Raw genomic sequence first — 27045 nt, forward strand, 5'->3', positions numbered from 1 at the left:
AATTAAGGGAAAAATAAGAATTACATGTGGTATTATAATTATGGCCAATACAATATTTTACAGTATTGATCTATCTGACACTAAAATGACAACATCTAAAATACTTTTAATTCTTCTTTAAAAGCTCAGAAGGTTGACAGATGTTTCTCAATAAATGTGCCTTTATGAAGGAAAAATATAAGTTATTAGAATGTTATTTAGTAAGTGATTAATTTTATTTAGCTCTACATTATGGACAAGAACAGGCAGTATAGCTTGGCTAAAGTGTATCAATAAGTGACAGTGATTTAACATTTCAGTAATTAAGAGCATCTCATTTGAAAAAGACATTTCCCATGGTGGATTCTTGCATCTGTTTCTCTCGTCCTTAGGGGAAGGAGATAAGATGTGGGGAAAGAAAACAAATAATGGAACCGAGAACGTACAATTAAAGAAATGAGAAACACCACATGAAAATTACATGAAAAATCTCCTCACGAGTTTTAACATAAGCCTTCCGTAAATCATCTTTCAGCATTACTTTATAAAAGATTTATGCAAGTTTTATGAATTAATTCTCAATGTAGGTAGCCAACTTTTACTCACGCTTTATGCTGTGCCATTTTGTAAGTCGGCATATCTCATTTCACCCCTCACCCTCTAGTGATCACACAAAAACACACACACACACACACACACAGAGGAGTATTTCTTTGGGGATTAACTCCTCTACAAACAAACGTCAGCAGAGCGTCAGAGCAGTGCAGTGCAGAGCAGTGTTTGCTTCTGCTTGCTTTAGGAGCTCACCTGTTTAAAGAGACAGTCATCTATTACACAGGAATAAGAAATAAGAATGTAACACATAAAGGTTATGAATTAATTAAGGAGGTAAAGTGTATGGTAAAGAAGTAGAAGAGTGGAAATGGGTGGAAATGCATCGCATTCTAGTTTCATCAGGTAAGAATCACATCACTGATATGTTTTCATAGTGTTCTCATGGTATGTATTATTGTCAGATGCAGTTTATTTAACTGGATCAATCTAATTTCCTATATTCCTATATGAAGTGAGAAGATTTAGATGCATTTTCTGAATTAAGCTTCTTAGAGTTTAGCAAATGTTTGTAGGTAGTTGAATATGAATTGGAGATTCCACAGACAGCACTGTATCAAAATATTAATTTAAATTCTGCTATTTGTCGCTCCACAGTTCCTGACTGCAGAACAGGAGGTGAGATGGGGTGTGTGACTGTGATCGAGCCCGTGGTGGGTCTGCATGCCTTTGCCATGTTTATGACCTACCCACTACTACAGCAGTATGTCTACAGGAGGCTGTGGGAACAGCTGAGTGGTTCTCCTTTTCCTGTCAGTGTAAACCAGTCTCACTGCTCCAACAACTACACCAATCTGAGTATTCATCAGGTAGGATTCACACACAGCCCTTAGGCTTTCCCTGTCCTGTAAGATCATAGTTACAAAGTTCATTTTGTCACTTTGGAAACTTTTTTATATAATAGGTAAAAGATGAATAGGGTTTGCACTGTTATACAGTAAAACAACAGTAAATGAAACATTATAATTTTATACACTCAAATATATATGTATATAAAGAATTTTTTTTAAATGAAGGTTAAATGGAAAGCAAACTTAAGCAAAATTTCATGTCCAAGAACTGCTTACAGATAAATAAATAGGGAGTTGTAAATATAACAACACAATTTGGAAATTTCAAAACAAGAAAGTTGAGTTTTTTTCATTTAATCTAATCTTTCAAATCATTTAAATCCAAACAAACTAGGACAATGTGGTTGGATTTCATCTTTTAAAAAAAATAGTAAGAACAATAACCCAGCCCTAATCCTCTGTTAACTAAGAGTGCATATTGTTATGTATTTGCAAGAGTGAAACCATGTGGATTAATTCATATTACATGTTTTTCCCATTTTTAGCATTGTTGTCTTTAACCCATGCCAAGCACTTAAATCCAGTTATTCTCTGAATATCTATAACTTCTTTGTACCTATATAAGCTCACATTTAGAACTTGTTCTACAGAGTGATTGTACACAGGCCCATTAGGTGTTTTAATTATTGGTCATTTGATCTCTTTGCAGTCTCAGCTAATTCATTGCACTTGGTTGTGTGGCAGGCTGTGCAGAGGGAGACGTCTCACTTCCTCATCCAGACTGAGCTATGCTTCCTCTTTCCCAGCCTGGTCTCCTCGCTGTTTCTGGTGTCATACAGTGACTCCCATGGCCGCAAGGTGGCCATGGTGCCCCCTTTGGTGGGCAGTCTTCTCTTCACACTCACTTGCTTCATAGTGAGCAAGTACTCACTCAGCCTCAGCTACCTTCTGGGTGCTGCTTTCTTTGCTGGGTTTTTTGGGGGTACAAGCACTTTGATTGGAGGCTGTTTCTCCTACGTGGCTGACTGCTGTGGACAAGACCTGGCTGAGAATAGTAAAAGAGAGAAGACTGTTCGAATGGCTCGTCTAGACATGGTCTTAGGTGTGCTGTCTGGTTTCGGCTCCCTTTGCACTGGGTTCTATATTCAAGCCACTGGCTTCAGCTGGCCATTCCTCTCAGCATCCATACTTCATCTGCTCAACCTGATGTATGTGCTGGGGATCCTGAAGGAGCCTCAGGGTCTTTCAGTACAAAATCTGACCCCTAACCAGAGCTCTTCCAGCCACAGGGCAGTTGCTGAGTCTCCTCAACTAGCTACGTCTCAGGTTATGACCAGGCGCTTTCATGGTGTCTACTTGCTTTTTGCAGCTTCTACAAGGAGACGAAATGCAGTGCTGCTGCTCATCCTGAGTGCCTTTGTTTTCTACAAGGTGATAAAAACATAGCCAAGTAATCTAAATCTTGGTTTGGATTTCATGATACATACACAATTGATTAAAATCCTAATATTATTCACATAGTGTTTCATACTATGACTTTTATACAGCAAAATAGTTAAAATAATGTAGAAATGAATTAAAACAATTCCAATCAAATATACTGTATATGGCATTGGAATGAATGTGTGGTTAAATGAGTAAATGTAGTATAGAGAATATTGAAACAACCTTTTAAAATCATTTTTATTGTTGATTAAGCTCCTAACTGCTGAGCATCTGCATAAATCTCATATTCAAACAGTTTTATGATCTTCAATTACTGCCTCATTGTGTTTTAATACAGTGTTGTATTGACTTGTATATATATATTGTATAAAATATTGTAAAGATTGTAAAATCCAGGATAGGATTAATTTACTGTTGCCATTATTAATAATTATTGTAGTATTACTTAAGTATTGTTATTTATTGTTTCTATATTGTTTTTACTTTTATTTTCCTTTCCAATTCCTTTTGTGTTTCAGGTTATACTTTTTTTTCTTCTTGTCTGTGGTGTTTTCTTCCCACACATTTTAAATGTATAGACGTTGCTGTAAATAGTTGTTACCATTAGTATTGCTATTACTATTAGTAATACTATTTTAGTATTATTCCTCAGGTTTCCAAATTAGGTGCCATGTCCATCTTTCTCCTGTATGAGCTGAATCCTCCGCTGTGTTGGAGTGAGGTGCTCATTGGCTATGGATCTGCTCTTAACACTCTGATCTACCTGAGCAGTTTTGCTGGTGTGTCCCTGCTATCACGATGGCTGCCTGATGCTCACATCACTCTGCTTGGACTACTGAGTGTGGCCACTGGCTTCTTCATGGCCACCTTTGCCAAGACCACACTGCTTATGTTTCTGGGTGAGTAAAACAAACTAGTGAGAGAGAGAGGAGATGGATGGACATTATGAAAAGAAAAACAAGTTTGAATCTTGTTGGATGCTCTGCACACACCAAGCTTATTTTTTCTGCTGTTGTAAAAATGGGCTTACTGCACCAGAAGAGATACTACTGTTTTTTTTCTGAAACTAATAAGCATAAAGCAACTGTCATTTCAGGTTATTTCCAGCAAACTCAGAAGGTTTTCTTACTATTAGCATTTAGTTCCCCTTCAGTTATGTGTTTAAGAACCATTCCATAATATCCTGGTTAACAAAGTGAGTGCTGTCCCCAAAATATTCTCTTAGTCTCTCTAGTTCACCAAAATATTTTCTTAGTCTCTCAAAGTTCACCAAAGATTGGTTTTAGGTTTTATTTTTTGTATGCTAGCTAATGTTCCAGGTACAGATGTAGGACCTCCAGACGGCCCATTTACATAGTAATTACAAGAGATAGGCCACTGTTTAAGATATTTCACCAATCAAAAGGGAATGTGGATCCATAAATATTATGTATTACAGAAATGATTGTGTATTTTGCAAAGCCAACAATGATTAATTAGGCTATAGATATATATATATATATATATATATATATATATATATATATATATATATATATATATTTCAGTGATTTTACTTCAATATAAAATAAAATCTCAGTGGGCTTGCATACTCTGAATGGATTTGGAACCATCAGCTGTTAACTGGGTAGCCCTGTTCAGACCACATACCTATTTAATTTTTGTTTTGCTGTTGCATTGGATTTAGCGCAGGTAAACTCATGTCATTGCTTCATACTGCCCTATTCATTCATTATGTTTTTATGACATTATTCATGACATTATTTTTTTTTAAATGGCATATCTAAAAACGTCATCATAAGGGAGCCATTAGGGCCGTGATGGGTAGACACAAATACATAACCTATTAATTAAACAAACAGGTGGACAGTAAAGAAAACAGCAAAAATGCATGAGTAATGCAGGAAGTGTGCAGCAGTAATGCAGTAATGTGTTGTGGCCTTGCAGTGCGACTTCCTCTACTCCTGTCCATCATGCCTGCTCCTGTGATGCGCTCCATGATGTCCAAACTGGTGCTGAGCTCTGAACAAGGTAAGAGTTTTGCATGTTGTCCGAGTTCCTGGGTTTCTTTCAGGTTCTCAAATTTCCTCCCATTGTCCAAAAGCATAGGCAGATTGGCTATGCTAAATTGCACTGAGTGTGTGCATGGTGCCCTGCGATGGAATGGTGTCCCATTTGGGGTGAATTCTCCTGCCTTGCACCCAGTGTTGCAGGATTTGGCATTGGCTCCACCGTGCACACTTGTAGCCTATACGGTAATACAATAAATCTTTACAATATTTTATACAATACAATGTACAATATTTATATTACAAAAATATTTTCTCACACCATTTTTTCAAGTGTGTTTCACTGTTCACTCGGTTTTGATTTTTTTTTTATTTAGAAGAGATTATGCTGTTATTTCATGGTTATTTTATTATATTACATTATGTTTTTGTGAAATCAAAATTACACAAAATTGGGAAAAATCTTATATAAGACCTATGTGTACCTTCTTCAAAGGCTAGGAAAAAAATAGTAATTTTGAGAATGGTCAATAAATACAGTGCCTTGTGAAAGTATTCACCTCCTTGGTGTTTGTTCTGTTTTGTTGCGTTGCAACCTGGAATTAAAATTGATTTTTGGGGGGTTTGTACCATTTGATTTACACAACATGTCAACCATTTTGAAGGTGCAAAATATATTTTATTGTGACAGAAACAATAATTAAGACAAAAAACAAAAATCTTGAGTGTGCATAAGTACCCCAACCCAAGCTTTAGCAGTATGTTAGGGTCATTATCCTGTTGGAAGGTAAACCTCCATCCCAGTCTCAAATCTCTGGCAGACTGAAACAGGTTTTCCTCAAGAATTGCCCTGTATTTAGTGCCATCTTCCCTTCAATCCTGAGCAGTTTTCCAGTCCCTGCTGATGAAAAGCATCCCCACAGCATGATGCTGCCACCACCATGCTTCACTGTGGGAATAGTATTCTCAGGGTGATGGGAAGTGTTGGGTTTGTGCCACACATAGCGTTTCTCATGATAGCCAGAAAGTTCAATTTTAGTCTCATCTGACCAGATAACCTTCTTCTCTGGTGTTTGGGGAGTCCGCCATATGATGTTTGGCGGAACATCCAAACATGTTTTCTTATTTTTTTCTTTAAACAATGGCTTTTTTTTTGGCCACTCACAGAGTGGGGCCACTAAAGCCCTGCTCCGTGGAGTGTACAGCTTAAAGTGGACCTATGGACATATATTCCCATCTCCGCTGTGGATCTTTGCAGCTGTTTCAGTGTTATCTTTGGTGTCTTTGTTGAAATCTCTGATATGCATGGCCTTCTCTTGTCAGGTCTGTAGTGATGCCATATTCTTTCCATTTTGTTATAATGGATTTAATGGTGCTCCTTGGGATGTTTGGAATATTAACCCTGAACCCAACCCTGAACTATACTTCTACACAACTTTTCTCTGACCTGTTTGGAGAGCTCCTTGGTCTTCATGATGCTTGCTTAGTGGTGTTGCAGATTCAGGGGCCTTTCAGAACAGGTGTATTTATCATTTATCATCTCATCATATGACAGATCATGTGACACTTTGATTGCACAAAGGTGGACCTTAATCAACCAATAATGTGACTTCTGAAGTTAACTGGTTGAACCAGAGCTTATTTAGGGGTTTCATTGCAAAGGGGGTGAATACATATGCACTCCCAACTTTTCAGTTTTTTTTTTTAAACAATGTATTTTCTTCACTCCACTTAAACAATTTGGACTATTATGTTGGGTCCATTTTGTAAAATCCAAATAAAAATCTATTTTAAGTCCAGGTTGTAATGCAGCAAAATAAGAAAAACACCAATCACATTGATAACCAATAGAATTCCAAGAAACAAGGAAACATAAGATAATCAGTACTGTAATGTACATCACTGAAGTGTAATATGGACTGATCTCAACACTGAGAGGTCTGGTGCACAGGATAGACCCTATCAGCTCCATTCCTTCTCCTCTCATTTCAGCACTGTTCAGTGGAGGACAGAAATCTGCTGCTTCTCCAGATGGTCATTTAAGTGTCTTTCTTCCTCTCTCCACCACATCTATAGGTGCTGTGTTTGCATGTATGGCCTTTATGGAAATGTTGAGTATGGGGGTGGCATTCCCAGTGTTCAGTAGCATCTATGCTGCTACCATCTCCTGGTTCTCTGGGTTCACATTCCTTCTAGCTGCTGGTCTTAGCTTAATACCAGTGTTACTGATTGGGTGAGTTAACAAATTAGAGATGCATTTCTCTTTTATTAAGAATGCAATATTACTTCATGCCTTCTATACAAAAACAATGTTATTTAACTTGCAGTGTTTTTGCTTATGCAACTGTGTCGTTGAAGTCTCAAAGATTCTCAAATCTGATTGTGCAGAAGGTGTTGATCATTTTTCTGTAACTGCAGCTAACAATATTGCAGGTTGATGCAGGTTGATTAGTGCACTCCTGCTAATGCTAATAATACACTGATTAAAAACTTTTATTCTTTTCCATGTTAAATATCATATGAAAGCCATCAGCATTCTATATACCAAATTTTCCTCTAATTATGTTTTTCAGTGTTATGCTCTGGCTGCGACTGGACATGAAGGAGGAGGAGTCCAAAATTCTGACCTCTGAAGATGACAGTGAGGACAGCACAGGCTCTGAGATACCTCACTAGCATAACTACTGAGACAAATTGTTACTCACAGTGTAGTGCACTTAGTAACATAAGCACAGCATTAATCATGTTAAATGGTGTATGTTTTAGCATGTTTTAGATCTGAAACTGTGAAAATCTTTCAGTCATTCATTTCACTGTGATGTAATATTGATGGACAGTGTCACTGAAAAATTAATTAATTATTGGACCATTGCTCTATTTTATTAATGTATCAAGCTTTTCAATTACATAGGATTTTATATATAAAAAAGATAATATAAGACATATTTTTATATATATTAAAATATATATAATTATTATTTTAAAAATAATGTACTAATCATTGTAAGGTCATTAATATATCACATATTATCATAATCCAATGTAATATACAGTAAATCTATTACCTACAGATAACCAGTATATCCAGTAATATTGTAAAATATGTGGCATACAGGCCCCTCCGAAAGTATTAGAATTGCAAGGCCAATTCTTTTGTTTTGTTTATTCAAAATTCAGCCTTCTTTTAATGATATTTACATCTAAGTATCTTCAGTGTATAGCAAAAACAAAAGAATTGGCCTTGCCATTCCAATATTTTAGGAGGGGACTGTAAATACATAAGCTGTAAATGTAGCAAATATTAAAATAATTAAACTGTTTATTGGGTTTCTTTAATGTCTCTTTGGGGATCCGTTTTCACAGAACATCACACAGTATCAGCAATAATACATAGCCCTGCAAACATTAAGCCGTGAAATCTTTTGTCATTGAAGTTCAAGGTAATACATAGTCCTCTTAATGAATGCGTAAAATATAAACATTCATATTTGTGAGTGACCATCTGGAGTCTGTCAGTATCGGATTTTACTTTTTCATGAAGTGACTAATCATGTCCATGGGCAGTGGGAAGATGATGGTGGAGTTCTTCTCAGCAGCGATGGTGTTGAGGGTCTGCAGGTAGCGTAGCTGTAGGGCAGAGGGAGATTCAGCGATCACCAGAGATGCCTCTTTCAGAGCACGTGAAGCGTTCATCTCTCCCTCTGCTGCGATCACCTGTACAAATAAAAGACACAGTTTAATATTTCAAAAAAATAAGCTTAATGATTGATTGATGAAGATAAGAAAGCAATAAGCTTAATGATTGATTGATGAGGATTACTCCAGACTCTATTGTACTTCATATTTGTAGTGAAATATAAACTGCTGCCTCCATTTCATTTACTTTGGTGGTTTGTTTTAAGGGTAAATATCCCATCAGAATATTACAGGACCAAAATGAATGCATGCCAGAATAACTAGAACACATCAGCTTTATTCTTGCAGGTTGAAGACTCTTACCTTAGCTCTAGCCTCGCGGCTTGCCTCAGCCTCTGCTGCCATGGCCCTCTGAAGCTGTTGAGGCAGCTTCACGTCCTTTATCTCCACACGCTCCACCTTTATGCCCCAAGAGTCTGTGGCGTCATCCAAAATCATCTGCAGGAAAAGTGTGGGTTGCATTAGGCATGGTAAGAAAAATGTGAATGAAGACATAAGAAATTAGTAAATTATTCCATGCTAAATGGATCAATAAAGAGATTTCTATTAGGAGTCTGTTGTCAAATGTATTTATGTCCCCACCTTTGTCTTTTTTCTCACCTGCATGCTGTGAGAGATAGCCTCACGGTCTGACAGAACCTCACCTAGGTTCTTGGTGCCCAGAATGTTCCTCAGGGTAGTCTGGGCAAGCAGGCGTGTGGCGTAATCAGCATTGTTGACATTTGCCACGGAGGCAATGGGATTATTCACCCGGAAATACACCACTCCGTCCACACTTATTGTCACCGAGTCCTTTGTCAGAATCTATGAACAAGAGGGTTATGAGGGAGGACAGTAACATGAAAACACAAAATGTATTTAATATACCTGTATTGTATGCATAGGCATGTTTGTAAGGGGTGAAATGGGTGCACTGAGTCCTTAAAGTCAGGATTACTAGTGGGACTTTCTCAAATAAATATTACGTTGCATTTTATGGCATGACAGCAAAATAAAAAAAAACATTTTAAGTATATACTGTATTAACCAGTTTGTGTATAAGTCTAAAGATGCAAACATTGCTCAAAAATGATTGCCCCGTATATTAAAAATGCTATTTAATATTTAATATTTAGTACTCCTCTGATAATCCTAATACTAAAAATAACCTCTAACCCACACCCACGCAACCCTTTACAACACGAAACGACACAATAAACCCACTTATCTAGACTGAAATTAACAAGTTCTCTCCACCCCCTTTTTTTGGCCTTGACTCTGACCCAGATAGGAGAAGCTGGATCAGGTCCCATTCGACCCTGTGGACTTTTTGCTCTGCATCTAGGGGTTTAACAAAAAATATTCTCGCTTTATATTGTTCTTGTACATAATTGATCAATTTATTACAGTAGACTGAAGTTGCCTGAATGATATCTCGATGATCTTGTTGTATGTGTTATAATGTCCTGCCAGTGCCTTTGATGCTTTTATCTTTATAAAGTCAATGTAGAAGTGGTGTCATGAAGTATATAACTTCTGTACTTAGAGGCATGGCTCTGTCTGCTTGCACCCTCTAGTGTAAAGTCTAGTGTTAAATCACTTATCATGTTAAATGATTGTACAGTATGTATTGTACACTTGAATGTGCTTTTGTCCTATGCTCATGATTGGATCCTCAGTCTAACCTACCTCTTGAGGAGGAATGTCGAATGATATTGTTCTCATGTCCACCTTTACAAAGCTGTCAGTGCAGGGAAGGATGAAGAATATACCTAGAAGTGGCAAGGAAAAAAACAGGTTCATTAAAAAAAGTTCATTATTTATTAATTTTTTTTTAATCACACATTTATTTTAATAGTAATTTTTAGGCTGCTAATATACACACGGGCGACCATCCACAATTGATTGATGAGTATGAAAATAATGTACATCAAATGTTATAGTCTTCACAGTCATGAGATCTCAACCCAGTTCAACACATATGGGAGATTTTGAAGTTACATGTTAGAGAGATTTATGTGACACTTTATGTGGTCACCCATCTATAAATGTTGTGGCACTGGAACTAAGCTTTGGAGAGCTCACCATCCAAACATTCGATAACAGCTTCAACTATATATGCTTGTTAAACACTGAAAGGCATGCAATCCTGGAAAAGAAGTAGTAAAAGTTATAATACTGGAAGTAGTAAACTGGCTTACCTGGTCCCTTTGGCTTTCTAGCTGTGATGCGGCCAAGTCTGAATACCACAGCTCGTTCATATTCTTTAACAATCTATAAAAGCATAATAGAATATGATTGTCTTTTTTTATTATGCTTGGAAATGATATGCTCACATATTCCAATAGGTTAACATTCCATGAAATGAAATGAAAACTAATAAATAAAAGATTCAGTATGTTCGTTGATAAGTAAAAAGCATTCAATATTTTATAGGTCACACAATTGTGTATGTACGGATACATCTTTGAGATTCATAGTGTAGTAATTTCAGTTCTAATGATGTTTGGTAAAGTTCAGGTGATGCATTTTGTGAGATCCTCTCAGGAAAAGCTTATTTCTTCCAAATTCCAAACAGCTTGTTGTTATGCATGAGGCATTTAATAATGATTTTGAATGCTTACAACTTCATGATGCTCCATACAGCTGTGTAGTCTGCTCATGCCTCTGTTTCCTGGTTATTTCCAACTGTTTCAGACTGCTTAAACTTTTATTATGGCCTTGATTGTACTTAATGGTATTTTTTAATGTCTATATATTTTTATACCCATTACATGACTTGTGCAGCCTAACAACCATTTGTCTTTTTTTCTGTTGAAATCTCCTCAGGGTAAGGGATGCCAAAGAGATTTTACCTATGTAAATGTGTTAAAAGGCAACAACAGAGCTTCTGTTGTTGCATACTGAGAGCAATTAAAAACATTTTCAAGGCTGCATGTATATATTCTTTCATTATTATTCTTTAGTCAATAATTTTGACACATACTTTTAGAAGAAAACTAATATTAAAAAAAGGCATTATGGGAGATTTTTAATTTCATGTTTCTTTTACAAAATCCTTTTTGTCTGTCCACTCAAAGGGTGCCAGTAATTCTGAAGCTGACTGCATTTGCATTCCAGATTCTACTTTTTTGTCTATTTTATGCTTATTGCCATGCATCTAGAGTGAATAGCCAGAATAAAACAGCTCTGTGTATCTGTAAGTCTTTTTGATATTTTGTCAGATAAATTAAACATATAATTTTTGCATGTTCCATTAAAATGTGTGTTTGTGTACCTTGAGGCTAATAAAAATCGAAATGGGGAAAGACAGCACTGCCAAAATAGTAGACAGAATAACAAGGATCCATCCACATACACCAAGGCCCTGGTTATCATCTGTAAACAAGAGAATGTGTGTGAGACAGACAGACAGACAGACAGACAGAAGGATTAATTCCGTGTCAGTTGCATTCATACTATTTTCATCTCTACAGAATAGTCAATTAAAGCTTCTCTATAATCTATAAAAATAGAAAAGAAATGTAGGGAGCCACATTTTGCATTTTAATTTTTAAACTCACTTCCTATGGATCAGTGGTATTCAGTCTCATCGTGGAATAACCAGTACATTTTCTAAACATTTTCTCTTGATTCTCACAGCCCCGAATTCAATGCTGTAAGCCAATTAGCCAATTGATCTGTACAGTGTCTGTGGATTGAATACTTTTGCTTTAAAATATTAATGATGAAACATAATTTACTGATTTTTAGAACAATATTTTAAAAATCATTTTATTAAATGGGTTGTCAATTAATATTTATATATGCTCCTCCTTTGTATACCTTTACCTATAATTTTACAGTAGGTCACTACATTATACTTTATTATTGTATTTATTTATTACATTTTTCTCTTCACAACTTCCTATCAGTGAATATTTTGAGCCCTGGTTGAGTCACGAGGCTCAAACGCATGCTCTGGTTATGGAGCAAGTCACATGGTGTGAGAAGTTCCTGTCATAAACATGATTTATGGTTGTTGTGTTTATCATGTTATGATACAGACAGAGCTCTGTGCGTGCAGGCTCTGCTAAAGAGGATGTGTTTTATAAAGCAGCCCTTTCTGTTCCTTTCTCAGTTTCAGGAAAAAACTTTTTGTGTAATGTCAAAGATTTAATATTCATATAGCATAATATTTTTTTAAGACTTTACAGGAGAGCCAAATAAACTATAGTCACTCTTTGGCCTGATAGTTTTAATCTTTAAATTCATTCATGTATAATTAAAGACTGGAGCTGAATATTCATGTATAGTTTTAGCTCTAAAAGATCTTATTAAGATATTTTATTTATGTACTGTACATTAATAGTCTTTTGCCCTAAATATCACTTACACCCATATGTTTCCAAGAGTGCTATTTCCTTTCATTCTGTTATTTTTTTTATTAAACATGTTACCAGGGAAGCCTCAGAGGGTTCATGCGGCATGTGTATCTGCATGTGTGGGTGTAAAGTTGAAGAATTGCTGATGGCCTAGAAAGAACACTGTTTGCTAAGTATACAGTAAAATCATAAATTGGGTTGGTCTGATCGCTGATGTGTTTTTTAGATGTCTAACCCTTTCCCGTACAGTGTGTGCTTTGTAGGCAGAGTTTCCAACCTAATAGTCAACAACACTCACATTTATTTGTTTCATAGTTATGTTTGTAGTTTCCTGTAGTTAGATTTTAGTTCCATCAACTTTGTACATTGTCTTATCAAGGCTGAGTGGAGGGAAGTGATACATTTAGCCCCTTATCTATGTTTCAGTATAAAATTAGAAAACAAATGCTTTTGTCTTTTAAGTGCAAAAAATGTAAGACAAGGACAAATACGTAATTACATACAGTACTATATATAATCATGAGTAATAAAAACTCAAATTAGTTGCACTGTTTTGTGTTTTGTACGCAGACAGATACAGAAAACAATTATTTAAACGTAGTCCTAAAGAAGCATTAAAGTAGGTTTTCTCTTACTCTATAACTGCTTCTCATGATCTCTGAGCTAGTTCAAATGTTGATTTGTGCAATGGTACTGTCAAGTGCAATGGTACTGTCTCTAATCATACTTATCACAACCACAATAATGATATTCCTGAACTATATATACAGATATGTGATATGTATCCTTAGATAAAAACACATAAACTTTGCTATCGCAGGTGTTTCAGAAGCCAAATAAACATGCCGTGATAAAAGTTTAGACTAAACAAGCATATTATCATGCATACAGTGCATTTTAATGCATAAATGTAAACAGAAAAAGAGAAAGAGTGATAAGTAAAATAGAAAATTTGATATTGACTTACCAATTAAGTCTTGGGTGCTTGCATTTTGTCTGTCTCTTTGATCGCCCATGTCTGTATAGCAAGGTGTCCCTGTAGAGGTTTGTATGAGTAGTGCTACCTAGGACTGAGGGAAACGGTCATTGCTTTAAAACACTACGGACTGTGGAGGTGTGGCTTTATGGCAGGAGTGCAAATTACGAAATATCAGATGGAAAAAAGTGCCTCGTGACTCGAGGTGTTTTTACCGGAAAGGCTCTAATACCTCCACAAATATGAATGTAGTCTCTCCTTTGATTAGAATTGTGAAATTATTTGGGTTAATTATCCATCCATTACTCAGATATTAAATCTAGTATTTCTCCCTCCCTCTGATTTTCCATGCTTCCCAAAATCTGGTGATCAGCAGGATATGTATTGTCCACTGGTTCAGTCACTAATGCGTATAAAAAAAAAAAAAAAGGTTAGAATGTTAAGAAAATATCAGTTTTACCTGCTTTATCCAATAAGATCTATTTATCTTTGAGTCCAGCTTTTCAAATAAGGCACAGACTAGTTAAAGACAGAAACCACTCAGTTTGCATGCACTATATGGCCAAAAGGTTGTGGATGCCTGTGGACCTTCCCCACACTGTTGTGGCAAAGTTGGAAGCACACAATTGTATAGGATGTCTTTGTATGCTGTAGCATTACAATTTCCCTTCACTGGAGCTAAGGGGCCCAAACCTATTCCAGAATGACAATGCCACCTCATCTGATAATCAGTGTTGAGCTCATTTATGCTCTTGTGGCTGAATGGGCAACTCACCAAAATCTTACATATTAATGTCTATAGTTTTGGAATGGGATGATCAACAAGCACATTATGGGTGTCATGATCAGGTGTCAACATACGTTTGGCCATATAGTGTATTTTCTCACACACTCTCTCTCACACACACACACTTGATATAGCAGAGTGGCTTATTCTTCCACATATACTTAGTCCTTGGTTCTCTTCTGTGTATCTAAATTGTTTCTGAAACTTGTTGAGATCCATTTGTTTTTCCTTCCATTTTTACAGTCCCTTGCCTGAGTATTAACTCCTTTGATCTTTGGAATTTGTTGTAGTGGAACAGCAAAATGTGGGGAAACAAACTCTCGAACTGGAATTAATTTTTACCGTTACAATTCAAGCTTCATTTCAATTTAATTTGCACACCAGAGCAATATCATGCAGTAATAGGTGAAAAGGCCTCTGTGACTCATGATCACATGCCTACAATACAGGATGTGACGTACTACGACATTATCACTATTGATTCCTCATAAAATTTTGGTCAGAGCTGCACCCGTGCACGTAATATCTTGGTATGACAAACAGCACAGAAGCTATTGTAGAAAAAAATATCTCATAAATTTGATCTTGCTGTGATCCTGATCCTGTTTGGATCAATTCCAAAATCCTATCAGTTCATCTGTTGGTTACAGTAATAATTCCATATAAATCCTATAATCATTCAACCACTAATTCTTGTGTTATTGCACTTACAAGAATCTCGGATGGACACACAGACACGTAGACAACCTGAACACATAATGCCATGTATGCCATAAAAAGGCACAAATATACAGTAAATAGAATAAAAACATCCAGCATTCTCAAGCAGTGACTGAAGAGATCCTGAATAGTGTTTGATTCAAGTTGGTTCACGAATCACCTCATGTCCTGAAAGTGATGTTTAATTAAATTCCAATTAAATATATTTAGTGGTTATTGGTGCATGTTGCATTGTGTAGCGCTAAATTTGTACAAAATCTAAACAGTTTTAACTGAAAAGCAGGCATGTAGAAAAAAATGTATTTATTTCATATGAAATAAAGCAGCCTACACCTACTGTTCTGTCTAGTACAGTATTTGATAGTCATCAACTTCATCTAAAAACACGTGTGAATCCATGACTAGTCCAGGGAATATTATTTACCCAATTCCTTCTATACAGACACCAGTAAGTAAGTAAAAAAAAAAAATTAAAAATAAAATAAAATAATCAAAACCCGACACACACATTTAACAGCTGCTTTCGTTTCTCAAGGGTATTTACACATACAGTATATTACCAATAGAAGAAATTCTAACTTGCGCAGATTTTTAGGAAAGTGTGAGGAAACTCTCAAGATAGTCCTCTTCACAGTTTGAACATGGTTCGGTGGTTCAAAAACATCATCGTTATGTTAAACTAAGGAAAAGTCCTACTTCTAAATAGAATTAAAAAAAACAAACAAAATTAACACCACACAATACGGTAGTATTAATCCCGTACACTCCATCATTTCTGATTTATGTTCAAATAATTATATCATTATCATTGCTTATTTTAGCACATATGTAAGAGAGCTGCAGATCAAAAAAGACATTTTCAATTTACTCCCTCTCACTGTCTGGTAGCTCTGAACATTGTGTTTTTTTAAATAAAATTTTTTAAAAATTTAAAAAACAACGCCCCCTACACACTCACTGACTCACTAAAGACCACATTAATTCTGAGAAAGCTCTTAATGTCACACTCGGTATTTCATGCACCCTTCCACCCACTCAGCCCAATGAGGTACTCTAACTCTGAGTGCTTTCTTTTCTCAGCGCTTGTAACAATATTTAGTTTTCATATCATACTTTTTTTTTTAAATCCCCGTTTAAAACATTGTGTTTCTGTTAAAGGAAAAATCCACCTTGAATGACTCGTATGTTAATCTGTATAATTAACATGTTATCTTCAATGATGTCCAAGATTTATTTATAATGAAATTGAGTTAACATTTGTTAGTTTCAAATTCTTTCAACATGCTCTATTTTCACTTTGGCTAACGGTTTCCTAACTGCAATGCCACTGCCAGTGGGAATCAGCCCTTGCTTCATCTCTACCCAAAGATCGTTTTAGTCCTTAAGTCTATCCAGCTGTCCTGTCCTTACCTCTACACTCTGCTTAAACAGATCAGCTCCCAAAGGTTAAATTTTCGTGTTAATACCGCTATCAACGCTATTATGCTTGTCTTGTGGGTCACCTACTAGCTGAGCCGTGTATCTTCCGTAACTCAGCACAACTTTCTTATAGCTGGATTGCACTCGGGGACATTAAGTTTTTAATGTGTTTCAGGGTGGAGTCTTCCTTTCAGGGTAACCACAAACTTTCTTTTATCCTTTCTTTTAACACTTTTCAGCTGGTGTTACAGTGTTAATCACAAAAATTTATTTTTTAATACTAGCATAATAATTTTAAGTTGAATTGTTACATTTGTTATTGCATGCAATGCCGCTTTCAAACATATAAAGCAAGACAACGTTCCCCAGAAGAGATGCCACAAGGGTAATGATGGTATTTTGAAGTGTCCATGATATTACTGTGGATGTTTAATATCACAGTGCATCCTATAACTGATTATTGCCAGCCCAGCTGTGGATGTAGACTGGGCTGAAGGGTAAAGGGTGCTCCTGCAGCTGGAGGGGGGAATGGTGTCCCTGCAGGGTAGCTGCTGAAGCCATTAGGTTGAGGAGGAAAGCTTTCCAACGCTGATGCAGAATGAGCCTAAACATCAAGACATGCACATTAGAAGAAGACCAGTGTGCCATTACCCAAAACGGAAAAAAGGTTTCATAAAATGCCATATTTCATCATAGTCAGTGTGTGACTATCAGGAATATCTGCAGTAAAATGCATTAGATTTGCTGTAAACTGATGAATTGTGTCCTATAGGTCATTGGTACCTGCAGCAAAGCTGACTGGACAGCTGGGTTGTGGAGGCCTGAGAGAGCTGCAGGAGCAGCGCTGGAGGAAAAACCAGGAACTCCTGCAGGAAATGACAGCAGTCCAGGGAAGGCAGCCCCTCCTGGGGCCTGAATACCACCACTAAACACAGACAACAAAACCAATGCTTACAAATCTCAAAGATAAGTACATACTTTTAATCCAACCAGTTCTATGTAAACTGTAAAATTAGGTAAAAGGGTAATTTAATAATCACCCCCCCAATCATGTCAGAACTTTTTCCAACCACATTGTGAAATTACAACATATAAAACTTAAGTATAAAACAATCATACTATTTTTAGAGCAATAATAGGAAAAAGTTACATAACCTAGTTGCATAAGGGAGCACACCCATAAATTAATACTTTATGGAAGGTGATTTTATTACACCACTCAGTCTTTGTAGGTAACAGTTTATCAGCATGGCACATTTTCACTTAGCAATATTTTCCCGCTCTTTCTTACAAAAACATTCTAGATCATATTCTGAGGGCTTCTCCTGTGCACAGCCCACATCAGATCACCCTGGATTCAGGTCTGGGCTCTGGCTAGACTATTCAAAAACACTGATCTTCTTTCAGTTAAGCCATTTCTTTGTTGATTTGGATGTATGCTTTGGGTCATTGTCATGCTGAAAGGTGAAATTCCTTTTTATCTTCAGCTTACTAGCAGATGCCTGAATGTTTTGCACAAAAATCGACTGGTATTTGTATCTATTCATTATTCCCTCCACCTTGATAAAAGCCCCAGTTCTGGCTTAACAAAAGCAGCCCTAAAGCATGATGCTGCCACCACCATGCTGCACCATGAGTATGGTGTTCTTCTGGTGATGTAATTCCATTTAGAATTATGGAATTATTATACCTTTTAGAATTGGTCTCATCAGACCATAACCATTTTGCAACATGGTTTGGGGTGATTTAGTCTGGATGTTTTTTGTGAGAAAGGGCTTCCATCTAGCCATCCTACCCCATAGCCCAAACGTGTGAAGAATATGAGAGAATATTGTCACATGCAGAGAGTAATCAGTACTTGCCAGACATTCCTGCAGCTCCTCTAATGCTGCCATAAGTCTCTTGGCAGCCTTCCTGGTAAGTTTTTGTCATATCCTTTTATAAATTTTGGAGGTCCATCCTATTCTTGGTGATGTCACTATGGTGCTACATTTTCTCTAATTGTCGATGATAGCCTTTACGGTGTACAGTGGTACATCTAATGTTTTGGAAATTCTTTTATACCCCTCTCAGCATAGATACCTTTCAACAAGTGAGACACCATACATGCTTTGTAAGCTCTTTGTGGACCATGGCTTCAGCAGTTGGACGAAACCAAGAAAATGTGAAGAAAATCTTACAGAAACAGCTTATCTTTATTTGGGGTTAGTCAGATGATAAATGCTAATTACTTTTGAATGTGACTGGTTCATTCTGAACATAGCCACATCCCCAATTACGAAAGGGTGTACACACTTATGCAACCAGGTTATTGTAACTTTTTAATATTTCCCTAAAATATTTCTGATTGTTTTTAACTTAATTTTTATATGTTGTAATTTCACACCGAGGATGGAAAAAGTCCTGACATGATTTATGTCAGTGATGACTAATTTTCCCACTCTATCAACCCTCCATGTCATATTCAGTGTCGAGAGTGAGGGGTGTATATATCTCTGCATGAGACTGGACAACAGTCTAAATGTTTGCTCTTTGCCCTGGCAAATTTGAACTCCAATAAAACTTGGAATCTAAGAGATAATAATGCTCCTTCCCGACAAACAGAACCATAGAAAGTTTAAGTTACCCTTTAACCTAATTGATATGCAAAATCAACGCTACATGACGTACCCTGACGTGCCTTTTATTTTGACTCTTATTGTACCTTCAACTGTAACAGAAAACTATAGATTGCTCTAAAGACCACGCAGATATCATTTGTAACTTTTGATAAACTGTGTTGTAAACTTGCACACACTTACCCTGGCTGGCTCACCAAAGTGGGGTTGAAGTTGGGGCTAAATGCGGAAGCGAAGCCAGGAAGCACAGGTGAGGTGGAGGGGACACCTGCTGCTGCCGCCACTGCAGCTGCTTGGAGAGGAGCCACTGTGGCCACTGAGGAAGAGGCACCTGGGAGCCCCATAAAGGAGGAAAGCACAGGACTGCCTGCTGCTGGAGGACCTGAAGCCCCAAACCCAGGGAAGGCAGGGCTCTGACCTGGGGCCAAGCCCGGGATCATGGAGGGGGTTGTGGTGAGTCCAAGGCCAAAGGGAGAAGGAGAGGGAGCCCCAGTGGGGTCACAGTATGCAATGGAAGGAGCTGGTGGAGCTGAAGAAACTGAAGAGTGCATGGAAGATTGAGCGCCAGTAAGAGGTGATGCTGTGGACAGTGTAGGAAAGGGAGAGATGCCTTGGAATGGGGTGGCAGGACTGCCTCCAGGCTGGGAGCCTAGAGTGCCCAAAGGAGAGGCTGCACTGTGGCTCAGGCCCAGAGAACGAGCCAGGGCAGCTGAGTTGGGCATCACTAGTGAGCTGAGTGAGGGTGTGCCTGACCTGGATGATGGCCCTTTGAAGGCAGAGGGGACTGGACTGTTACTGCCACTGCCTCCACCATGCTGGACCACTGAGATTGAGGGTTGGTCACTATACAAGGCAGGGTTAGCTGTGCCAGGCTGAGATGTGCCAGAGGATGGTTTGGGACTGGGTGTACACGGGGCCACTGGGGCACCTGAGGATAAGGTACCCATTACCTGTAAAGGAGTGGAACGTCCAGGTGGCGCTCCTGCTGGTGTGTAACTGCGAATGACTGAACTGTTAGAGCATTTTGGATTAGTAGGAGTTGAATGAGGCTCAGCAGAAGACAGAAAGACCTTGGAGGAGGAAAGTGCTATACTCTGAGAAGGATCCACTGCTGCTTTGGGAGTGGTAATGCCTGATGGTGTTCCCGAGCGGGATGTCCCATAAGGTGGGGGTGGTATACCGGGTGTGCCAGAAGGGGTGTGGGCTCTGATAACTGAGGGAGTGTTCCTGCCAGAAGGCGGTAGGCCAGTGGGAGTAGGGGTGCTATGACCACTGGGGTTTGGTGTAACCTGAGGAGAGCCAGCAGGCAAAGGAGGGCTTTTGATAACTGAAGAAGTTGGGGCAGGGCCAGGAGATGGGGTAACAGGACTCTGAGAAGAGACCACACCAGGGAAAACGGGGGTGACTGGAGTGGTGGGTTGAGGCTGGGAGCTGACAGGGGTAGGAGGAGCCGAACTGGTAGGTGAGACAGTTGAGGTGGCTGAGACACCGGAGGCAGGATTCTGTAGACTGGCAGGTCGAGCATAAGCTGGAATAAACATGAGGAAATTATTAATGGCAAGACAGAGAAATTATGAAATTAAATATCTATTTGATGAGGTCTACTGGCACAAGCGCTACATGCAAAGCTTTAAAATAAATGCTTTTTTAGTTGACCACAGTATCACCTCTTTTTTAAAAACCACCACCTAAAGTATTAAAGCGCTACAAAAACCTACAGGCTGAAAAAGGAACCAATGTTAATAGCAAAGAAATCTTGTCCTACTTAGCAAAACCACAGAAAATCAAGCCAGAAAGTCTGTATGTGTCTCAAGTCAAAGTTCAAAGTTCAAAGTTTGTATTGACATTTTGGATGCTACAGTGTCCCCTTATGACACAATTCCTTCAGTCAGGTTTAACAAGTATTTATATGTCAACTAAATCCAAGAACTTACTAAATATGAAAAATTATCCAAGTGAATTTTAATTATATTACTAATTCAATCAAAACCTTCCATGAAAACTTCAGCCAAAATACACATCCCCATGTATTTACCCCTAAGGGTTCTTACAAATACCTGTTTTAGCAGTAATGAAGTGCTAGGACCACATTCAATTTAAAACATTTCAGTGTTTAATGCAACAAGTGTTATGACAAATTATGAAAATACTGAGAAAGGAATAGGATTATCTTAGTTTTCATTTTTAAATCGAGAAAACAAATTTGTAAAACAACACCACACCATAGTTTTCTGTGGATACTGGAGGTCAAATTAGCAGCCATGTAAAATACTGCAAAGCCAAAATTAGTTCAGATCTCTTGTGTTAGGTGGGTTGTGGCCGTGATGTACACATGTTAACACATGTTAACACATTTAACACGTTAAACGTTATTAATGTAGACTACGTTAGAATCAAAGCTATAGTGATAAAAAAAAATGCACTCTTTCAAATTACTCTGATTAAATCATTCAGGTCTATTAAGCAGCATGCTGAGTGCAGGAGGCAAGGACTGCGTGCTAGAAAAGGGTAGGTGCAGTTAGCACAGGCGCAGTTAGCAGAGGGCAAGTTAGCATGTCAGTGAGCAGCAGTGATTGCAGTAGCAGCAGCAGTTATCGTACCTGCTGACTTTGGAGTGGCAGTGTAGGGTGGAGGGGGCACATTTGCTGTAATGACCCCTCCCACTGACATCAGGCCTGCGTTGTTGTACGCACCTGAGCAGGGGAACAGAACCTACTGGATTCCGGGTACAACACTCCAAGATATCGTCTTGCCACCAAGTTTAACACATACAGATCAGCTCTACTATACAACTCTACTATCATTCACTAAATCACCTCATCTTCACTGTTTATTAAGATGTCTGTCTTTCTAGAAGGAGGAGAACTGTTGACTATCCAGTCGCATTTCTTTAGGTCTCTCTCACTCTCTGGATAGTAGGACTTTCTCTTTGGAAAGAGTGCTCCCTGTTGTACTATTTTTCCCCTCAAGAAAGAGAATCGTCTATATATTTCACTTACATTTGCTTAATCAAAGAAGTCATAGTGAGATTTTACCCACCTCCTGCTTCTTTCTTACACTCACTGGTTCTCACTCTGCTCCTCTCTAATATGGATCAGACAGTATATCTGTGTAGCTAGAGTAGAGCCTCCTATCAATTTTTTAGTCAGGAGCAACACAGAACGTCTCTTTCTCTCTATGCTGGGTCACATCTCTCTCCTGCAGTTACACTTGCTGTCTATCTGTGCAAGGGCCTTTGTTTGGCTATATAAGAAAAACTTACTTGGTGCGATGGTGGCATGTGGCCTGCAGGGAGGAATCGGGTAAGGTATAGGCCTGTGCGGATTGTAGGTCGATGGAGACTGTTAAAAAATAAAACCACAAACGCTAAGATTGTTTCTCATGTCTTTCAGCAAATCAAATGAAATATCACAGTGACAACAAAATAGCATAAATAATAAGAAACTAAGTGGCTGATAGAAGAGACTCACCGGTTTGCTGGGTCCAATGATGCGGTTCGCAATCCCTTTCCCTTCTGTACTCACCTCCTCTCCTTCTTTTCTAGGAGGGAATCCCTGAATATTTGCAGAAAGTGTTGCATATACATGATTTTTGTTCTTGCAATCACCACACTCCAAAGGCTCAAGAAATCTAAACTTTTAGAGAGCAGTACTCACAGGGAAGGTTCCAGTGATCTGGCTGGGCTTGCCTTTAGGATAAGGGTTCCCAGGGATCATCCCACAGGAGGAAACCATTGCCACCGGGGCTTTACATCCCACCTTACACACCTGAACAGAGTTTCACACCACACATGCATTTAGTGTGTATTGCTGGTTCACAATTTTAGTGCACAGTTAATTATCACATATGAACAAGCTGAAAGGAAAAACTGCAAAACCATGATCTTCCTAAATGTTCAAAGTAAGAATGAATATCATATTTCCTCAGCTAGTCAAATGTTTGGATCAGTCTCTGTGCCATTATTTCTGCCTTTAGGCCTGGCAGAAACATTTTGGCTAAGACTATAGTAGCCACAGCAATGCTGATATAGTTAAAATTCCATCCAAAAAAATGGGGAAAAAATGGGACAGGTACAAACTTAATTACAGCATTAAGTTTTAGCAGACTGCACGTTTTACCTGTTCAAGGATACGTCGTGCACGTTTCTTCTCTGCCAGGTGAGTGCGGAACTGCTCCTCCACTGGTAAGTAGTTATGGGCATCAGATATATTCCTGTCACGGAAAGAGTACTGCTATTAAAAACAGATACTTGCATTTGATGATAAACAATGCATTCAACAAACAATTAGCATGTTGTATTTTATGTAGTTAAATCACTTACAGAGCTATAAGCTCCAGCACCATGAGCTTGTCTTTTGAGAATGTGAAAGTGTTCAAGATGTTTGCAACCTTGGTTGTTGGGATGGCCACCATTTTCTGCAAATAACAAAACAGATTTCAGGAATCAGTTATTACCCCATTGCATTGCATTGTATTGTACAAGGACATCTCACACCTGCACTGTGTTAAAATCTTAACAAAATATCTTGAACTTACGTGCTGAAATGCTTTCACTGCCTTCACCTGAGGCTCTGCCCAGGAGAAGTATTTCAGAATGTCGATCACCTAAAGATGGAACAGTCACGGTATCAGCACTAGTTTCACAGCAAATCATATGCCAAAGCACTACAGTAGCATTTCCTAATTTCAGTTCGGGAGGGCTGGACTCCAGATGTTTGGAGTTTTCCCTACTCTAACGCCCAAATAGCACCCTAAACCTTTTCAAATTCTGTATGTTGAAGAAGCAAGTACAAGCATCTGGGACAGTTCTGAAGTCTTCATGATATTTCGTGATATTACATGATATTATACAGTCATTTTAAAAATATCCAATATGTCCTTTTCCCCCAATTACAGGTGTGTATGTACAGTTGGGAGTAGAAGAGATTAGTGAAGGAATAGGGCATTTAGTAACATTACCTTAGTGGTCGACATTTACTTTTATTTCACCTTACTACTGCAGGGATAAAATAACACCTACTTATTGACTTTTTACTGTTTTTATACATGTTACAGCACATAAAGCAAAGAATATCTTTTTTTTTTTTTTTTTTGGAAAAGTACTGGTAAAAAGGTGTCGTTTCAACCCAAACAGAACATAAATGTTAACATCATACAGAGGGGGTTAGTGAACTCTCTTCTCAACCAAAAAATGAGAAATGGGGCATCCTACAGCCAGTACGTGCCAATCAAAACCACAAAACAGCAGGTGCACCATTTGAGACAGAACCTATCTTACACCAACTAATCCTGGTGATTTACAATTCGATTTACATATCAAATTGTGTTTTTTTGAGCAGGGAAATCACTAAAACCTCCAGGACAGGAAGTTGATGAATGCTGCAGTTCAGAGATGATCTATAGCTGTACCTGTTCACTGGAGAAATATCCATGCACCTGCTCGATTGCTTTAATCCGCTGATCTGTCAAAACACACTTGAAAAAAGAAAGAAAAAAAAAAAAGAAAGAAAGAAAAGGGAAAAAAAAACTTGTGTTAAAAACAGCTCCTTTCTCTTTTATAGTGCAAACTAAAAAACGTAACAGGTTTCATGCATTTAGCATACTGCATCACATTTTAGGGGTTGGTGTAAATCGTAAAAATGTGCTTTTACCTTTCTTATTTCGTCCAAAACGATGTCAAAAGATTTCTTATCCATCTTAAATAGCTTCTCAATCACAAACTGGTCGATTTAAAGTTAGCTTCGAGGTCGTTCATTTAAAATTCAGTGAATGTAAAATAGTCCTGCTATTGCATTTTAGCAGCAATCAATGAAAAGAAAAGTCATCAAACCAAAACCAATAGATTACTACAACAGCAATTCATTAATACATTACATACATAACCAAAATATTAACCTAATTAGCTCAGCAAGTTCATTTTGGCAGAACAACCGTTTATTTTGCTAGCTGGCTTGTCAGCTAGCTAGTTATTGATTTGTTGGTTGACTAGCTAGCCTGATAACATGACTGCAGGTCACACAAAAACATAACTGTGATGATATACTGTACTTCTCTTCTACACATATGATTACAGGAATATCGCCGGATGCATCTGCGCTGCTGCACAAAACAGCTGAATCACAGAAGCATACTTTTCGCGTTTGTTTGTTTCGCATCTGTTGTTAGCTATGCTAGCTGTCTAGCCTCTCGCTGCAGGAGGTCCAAGTGTGTAACCACTTCCTGTGTTAGGACCCCTTTCTCATTTTTTTTTAAAAAATTGACTTTCAAAAATACAAAACAGAATTTAATCTTTTCTCCAAAGCTTCGATTAGTAGTAAATTCCAACAAAAGTGAAATTTTATATGTACATAATTCAAATAAAAATTCTGTTGATGGTATTAAACGTCATGTAAAATATCTAGGGGTTGATATCTGCAGATCAGATTCAGACCGTCTCCATCAAAATTTTCAGCCAAGGCTAGATAATATTAAAGAATTTTTTATGTTGCTAGCTGCAGAGAGACTTGACAATTTATGGGAGAGTCCTGTTGACTAAGGCTGAGGGCATATCACGCCTAGTTTATCCTGCTTTTTCCCCTTTATGCTGATCAAAAAACTATCAAATCTATTAACTCTCTGCTATTCTGCTTTATTTGGAAAAATAAGACAGAATGTGTTCAAAGGGAATCTATGATGAGAAATTATAAGGAGGGTGGTCTTAACGTGTTAGATTTTAAAACCAAACTTTCAAAATTAACTGGATTAAGAATCTAATCTCATCTAATAATGAGTTACCCTGGTTTTAGATCCCTAACCTAATCTTCAAATGTTGTGGTGGCCTTAAATTTTTATTGTCCTGTAACTTTAAGTGTAGTAAATTACCTATCAAACTCTCAAATTTTCATAAACAGAATCCTGAAAGATTGCTTTTAAACATAATTTCTCCCTGCACACGTGTATTATTTGGAACAATGAAAATATATTGTCTGGTAACAAATCACTTTTTTTCATTGAATGAGTGAATCAAATTTATTTTTTTTTTTTGCTTCTGATTTATTCAATGCTCACGGGGACCTTCTTTCCTTTCCTGATTTCGTGTCTTTAAAAGGTGTAACAATCTCACTAAGGGAGTTTAATAAGATGAGTAAAAGTATTTGTTTAAAGTGCATTTATATTATGGCTGTGTAAACAACCATTTCCCTACACTTGCATTCAATGGAGTTTATGTATTAGATAAAAAATGCAATAACTTCTTTATCAGAAATGTTCTTTCCTCCATCTAAATGGAGGACCTGTTATCCAGACTCTGATCTGAAAAACTTATGGACCTTTCCTCACAGATTTTTTATTCCGAGTAAATTTAAAGAAGTCCATTTCAAAATTGTTCATAGATACTACCCTTGCAATTTATTCTTAAGCAGGTTTTCTGAGAATATATCTTCATTGTGTTCATTTTGTAATACTGATGAGGAATCTATTCTACATCTGTTTTGTCATTGCCCATTCTCCAAGGGTCAGAAGTTTTGGTCAGAAGTTACCATGTTCATATCTTTCTACTGTAACAAAATAATAGAAATGACAGAATTTATCTTTTTTTTTTTTTTTTGGTCAGATTTTCATTCTAAAGACAGTAATCTTGAACATACTGTTTTATTGCTTTGTCTTCTTGG

The 27045-nt window shown here is 37.6% G+C and overlaps 3 protein-coding genes across 4 annotated transcripts; 1 reads left to right on the plus strand and 2 right to left on the minus strand.

Annotated features, from left to right (window-relative positions):
* The first annotated feature begins 30 nt into the window (after window positions 1-30).
* LOC113543478 (solute carrier family 46 member 3) lies at window positions 31-7706 on the plus strand. The gene is made up of 7 exons (XM_026941707.3): window positions 31-936; window positions 1189-1400; window positions 2127-2813; window positions 3481-3727; window positions 4776-4859; window positions 6914-7070; window positions 7411-7706. The coding sequence occupies exons 1-7, from the start codon at window positions 912-914 to the stop codon at window positions 7511-7513; spliced, it is 1515 nt and encodes a 504-aa protein (XP_026797508.3). The 5' UTR covers window positions 31-911; the 3' UTR covers window positions 7514-7706.
* Window positions 7707-8014: 308 nt separating this feature from the next.
* On the minus strand, window positions 8015-13982 carry stoml3b (stomatin (EPB72)-like 3b). Its single transcript, XM_026941675.3, has 7 exons — window positions 13844-13982; window positions 11790-11890; window positions 10714-10786; window positions 10202-10284; window positions 9134-9337; window positions 8837-8971; window positions 8015-8551 (listed from the first exon to the last, which is right to left on the minus strand). The coding sequence occupies exons 1-7, from the start codon at window positions 13890-13892 to the stop codon at window positions 8363-8365; spliced, it is 834 nt and encodes a 277-aa protein (XP_026797476.3). The 5' UTR covers window positions 13893-13982; the 3' UTR covers window positions 8015-8362.
* Window positions 13983-15647: 1665 nt separating this feature from the next.
* proser1 (proline and serine rich 1) lies at window positions 15648-25629 on the minus strand. Of its 2 annotated transcripts, XM_026941967.3 has the most exons (12): window positions 25048-25629; window positions 24806-24871; window positions 23933-24001; window positions 23718-23812; window positions 23515-23608; window positions 23053-23163; window positions 22867-22950; window positions 22659-22737; window positions 21997-22089; window positions 19580-20924; window positions 17562-17703; window positions 15648-17382 (listed from the first exon to the last, which is right to left on the minus strand). In XM_026941967.3, the coding sequence occupies exons 1-12, from the start codon at window positions 25090-25092 to the stop codon at window positions 17236-17238; spliced, it is 2370 nt and encodes a 789-aa protein (XP_026797768.1). In that variant the 5' UTR covers window positions 25093-25629; the 3' UTR covers window positions 15648-17235. The 2 variants fall into 2 exon arrangements, with proteins under 2 accessions (XP_026797768.1, XP_026797769.1); XM_026941968.3 differs by lacking the exon at window positions 21997-22089.
* Window positions 25630-27045: the final 1416 nt, after the last annotated feature.

The sequence above is a fragment of the Pangasianodon hypophthalmus genome, chromosome 17 (genome assembly GCF_027358585.1).
Source record: "Pangasianodon hypophthalmus isolate fPanHyp1 chromosome 17, fPanHyp1.pri, whole genome shotgun sequence".
Lineage (NCBI taxonomy): Eukaryota > Metazoa > Chordata > Actinopteri > Siluriformes > Pangasiidae > Pangasianodon > Pangasianodon hypophthalmus.

What these genes read in the sequence shown, in the direction of transcription:
- LOC113543478 (XM_026941707.3), top strand. Translation starts at nt 912, where the DNA reads ATGCATCGCATTCTAGTTTCATCAG. An exon ending in TCGCATTCTAGTTTCATCAG is followed by an intron (nt 937 to 1,188) that starts GTAAGAATCACA and finishes GTCGCTCCACAG; the next exon opens with TTCCTGACTGCAGAACAGGA. An exon ending in ATACCAGTGTTACTGATTGG is followed by an intron (nt 7,071 to 7,410) that starts GTGAGTTAACAA and finishes TATGTTTTTCAG; the next exon opens with TGTTATGCTCTGGCTGCGAC.
- stoml3b (XM_026941675.3), bottom strand. Translation starts at nt 13,892, where the DNA reads ATGGGCGATCAAAGAGACAGACAAAATGCAAGCACCCAAGACTTAATT. An exon ending in AAGCACCCAAGACTTAATTG is followed by an intron (nt 11,891 to 13,843) that starts GTAAGTCAATAT and finishes TCTTGTTTACAG; the next exon opens with ATGATAACCAGGGCCTTGGT. An exon ending in CGATTTTTATTAGCCTCAAG is followed by an intron (nt 10,787 to 11,789) that starts GTACACAAACAC and finishes ATGCTTTTATAG; the next exon opens with ATTGTTAAAGAATATGAACG.
- proser1 (XM_026941967.3), bottom strand. Translation starts at nt 25,092, where the DNA reads ATGGATAAGAAATCTTTTGACATCGTTTTGGACGAAATAAGAAAG. An exon ending in GTGCTGGAGCTTATAGCTCT is followed by an intron (nt 23,609 to 23,717) that starts GTAAGTGATTTA and finishes TTTCCGTGACAG; the next exon opens with GAATATATCTGATGCCCATA. An exon ending in TGCCACTCCAAAGTCAGCAG is followed by an intron (nt 20,925 to 21,996) that starts GTACGATAACTG and finishes TGTTTATTCCAG; the next exon opens with CTTATGCTCGACCTGCCAGT.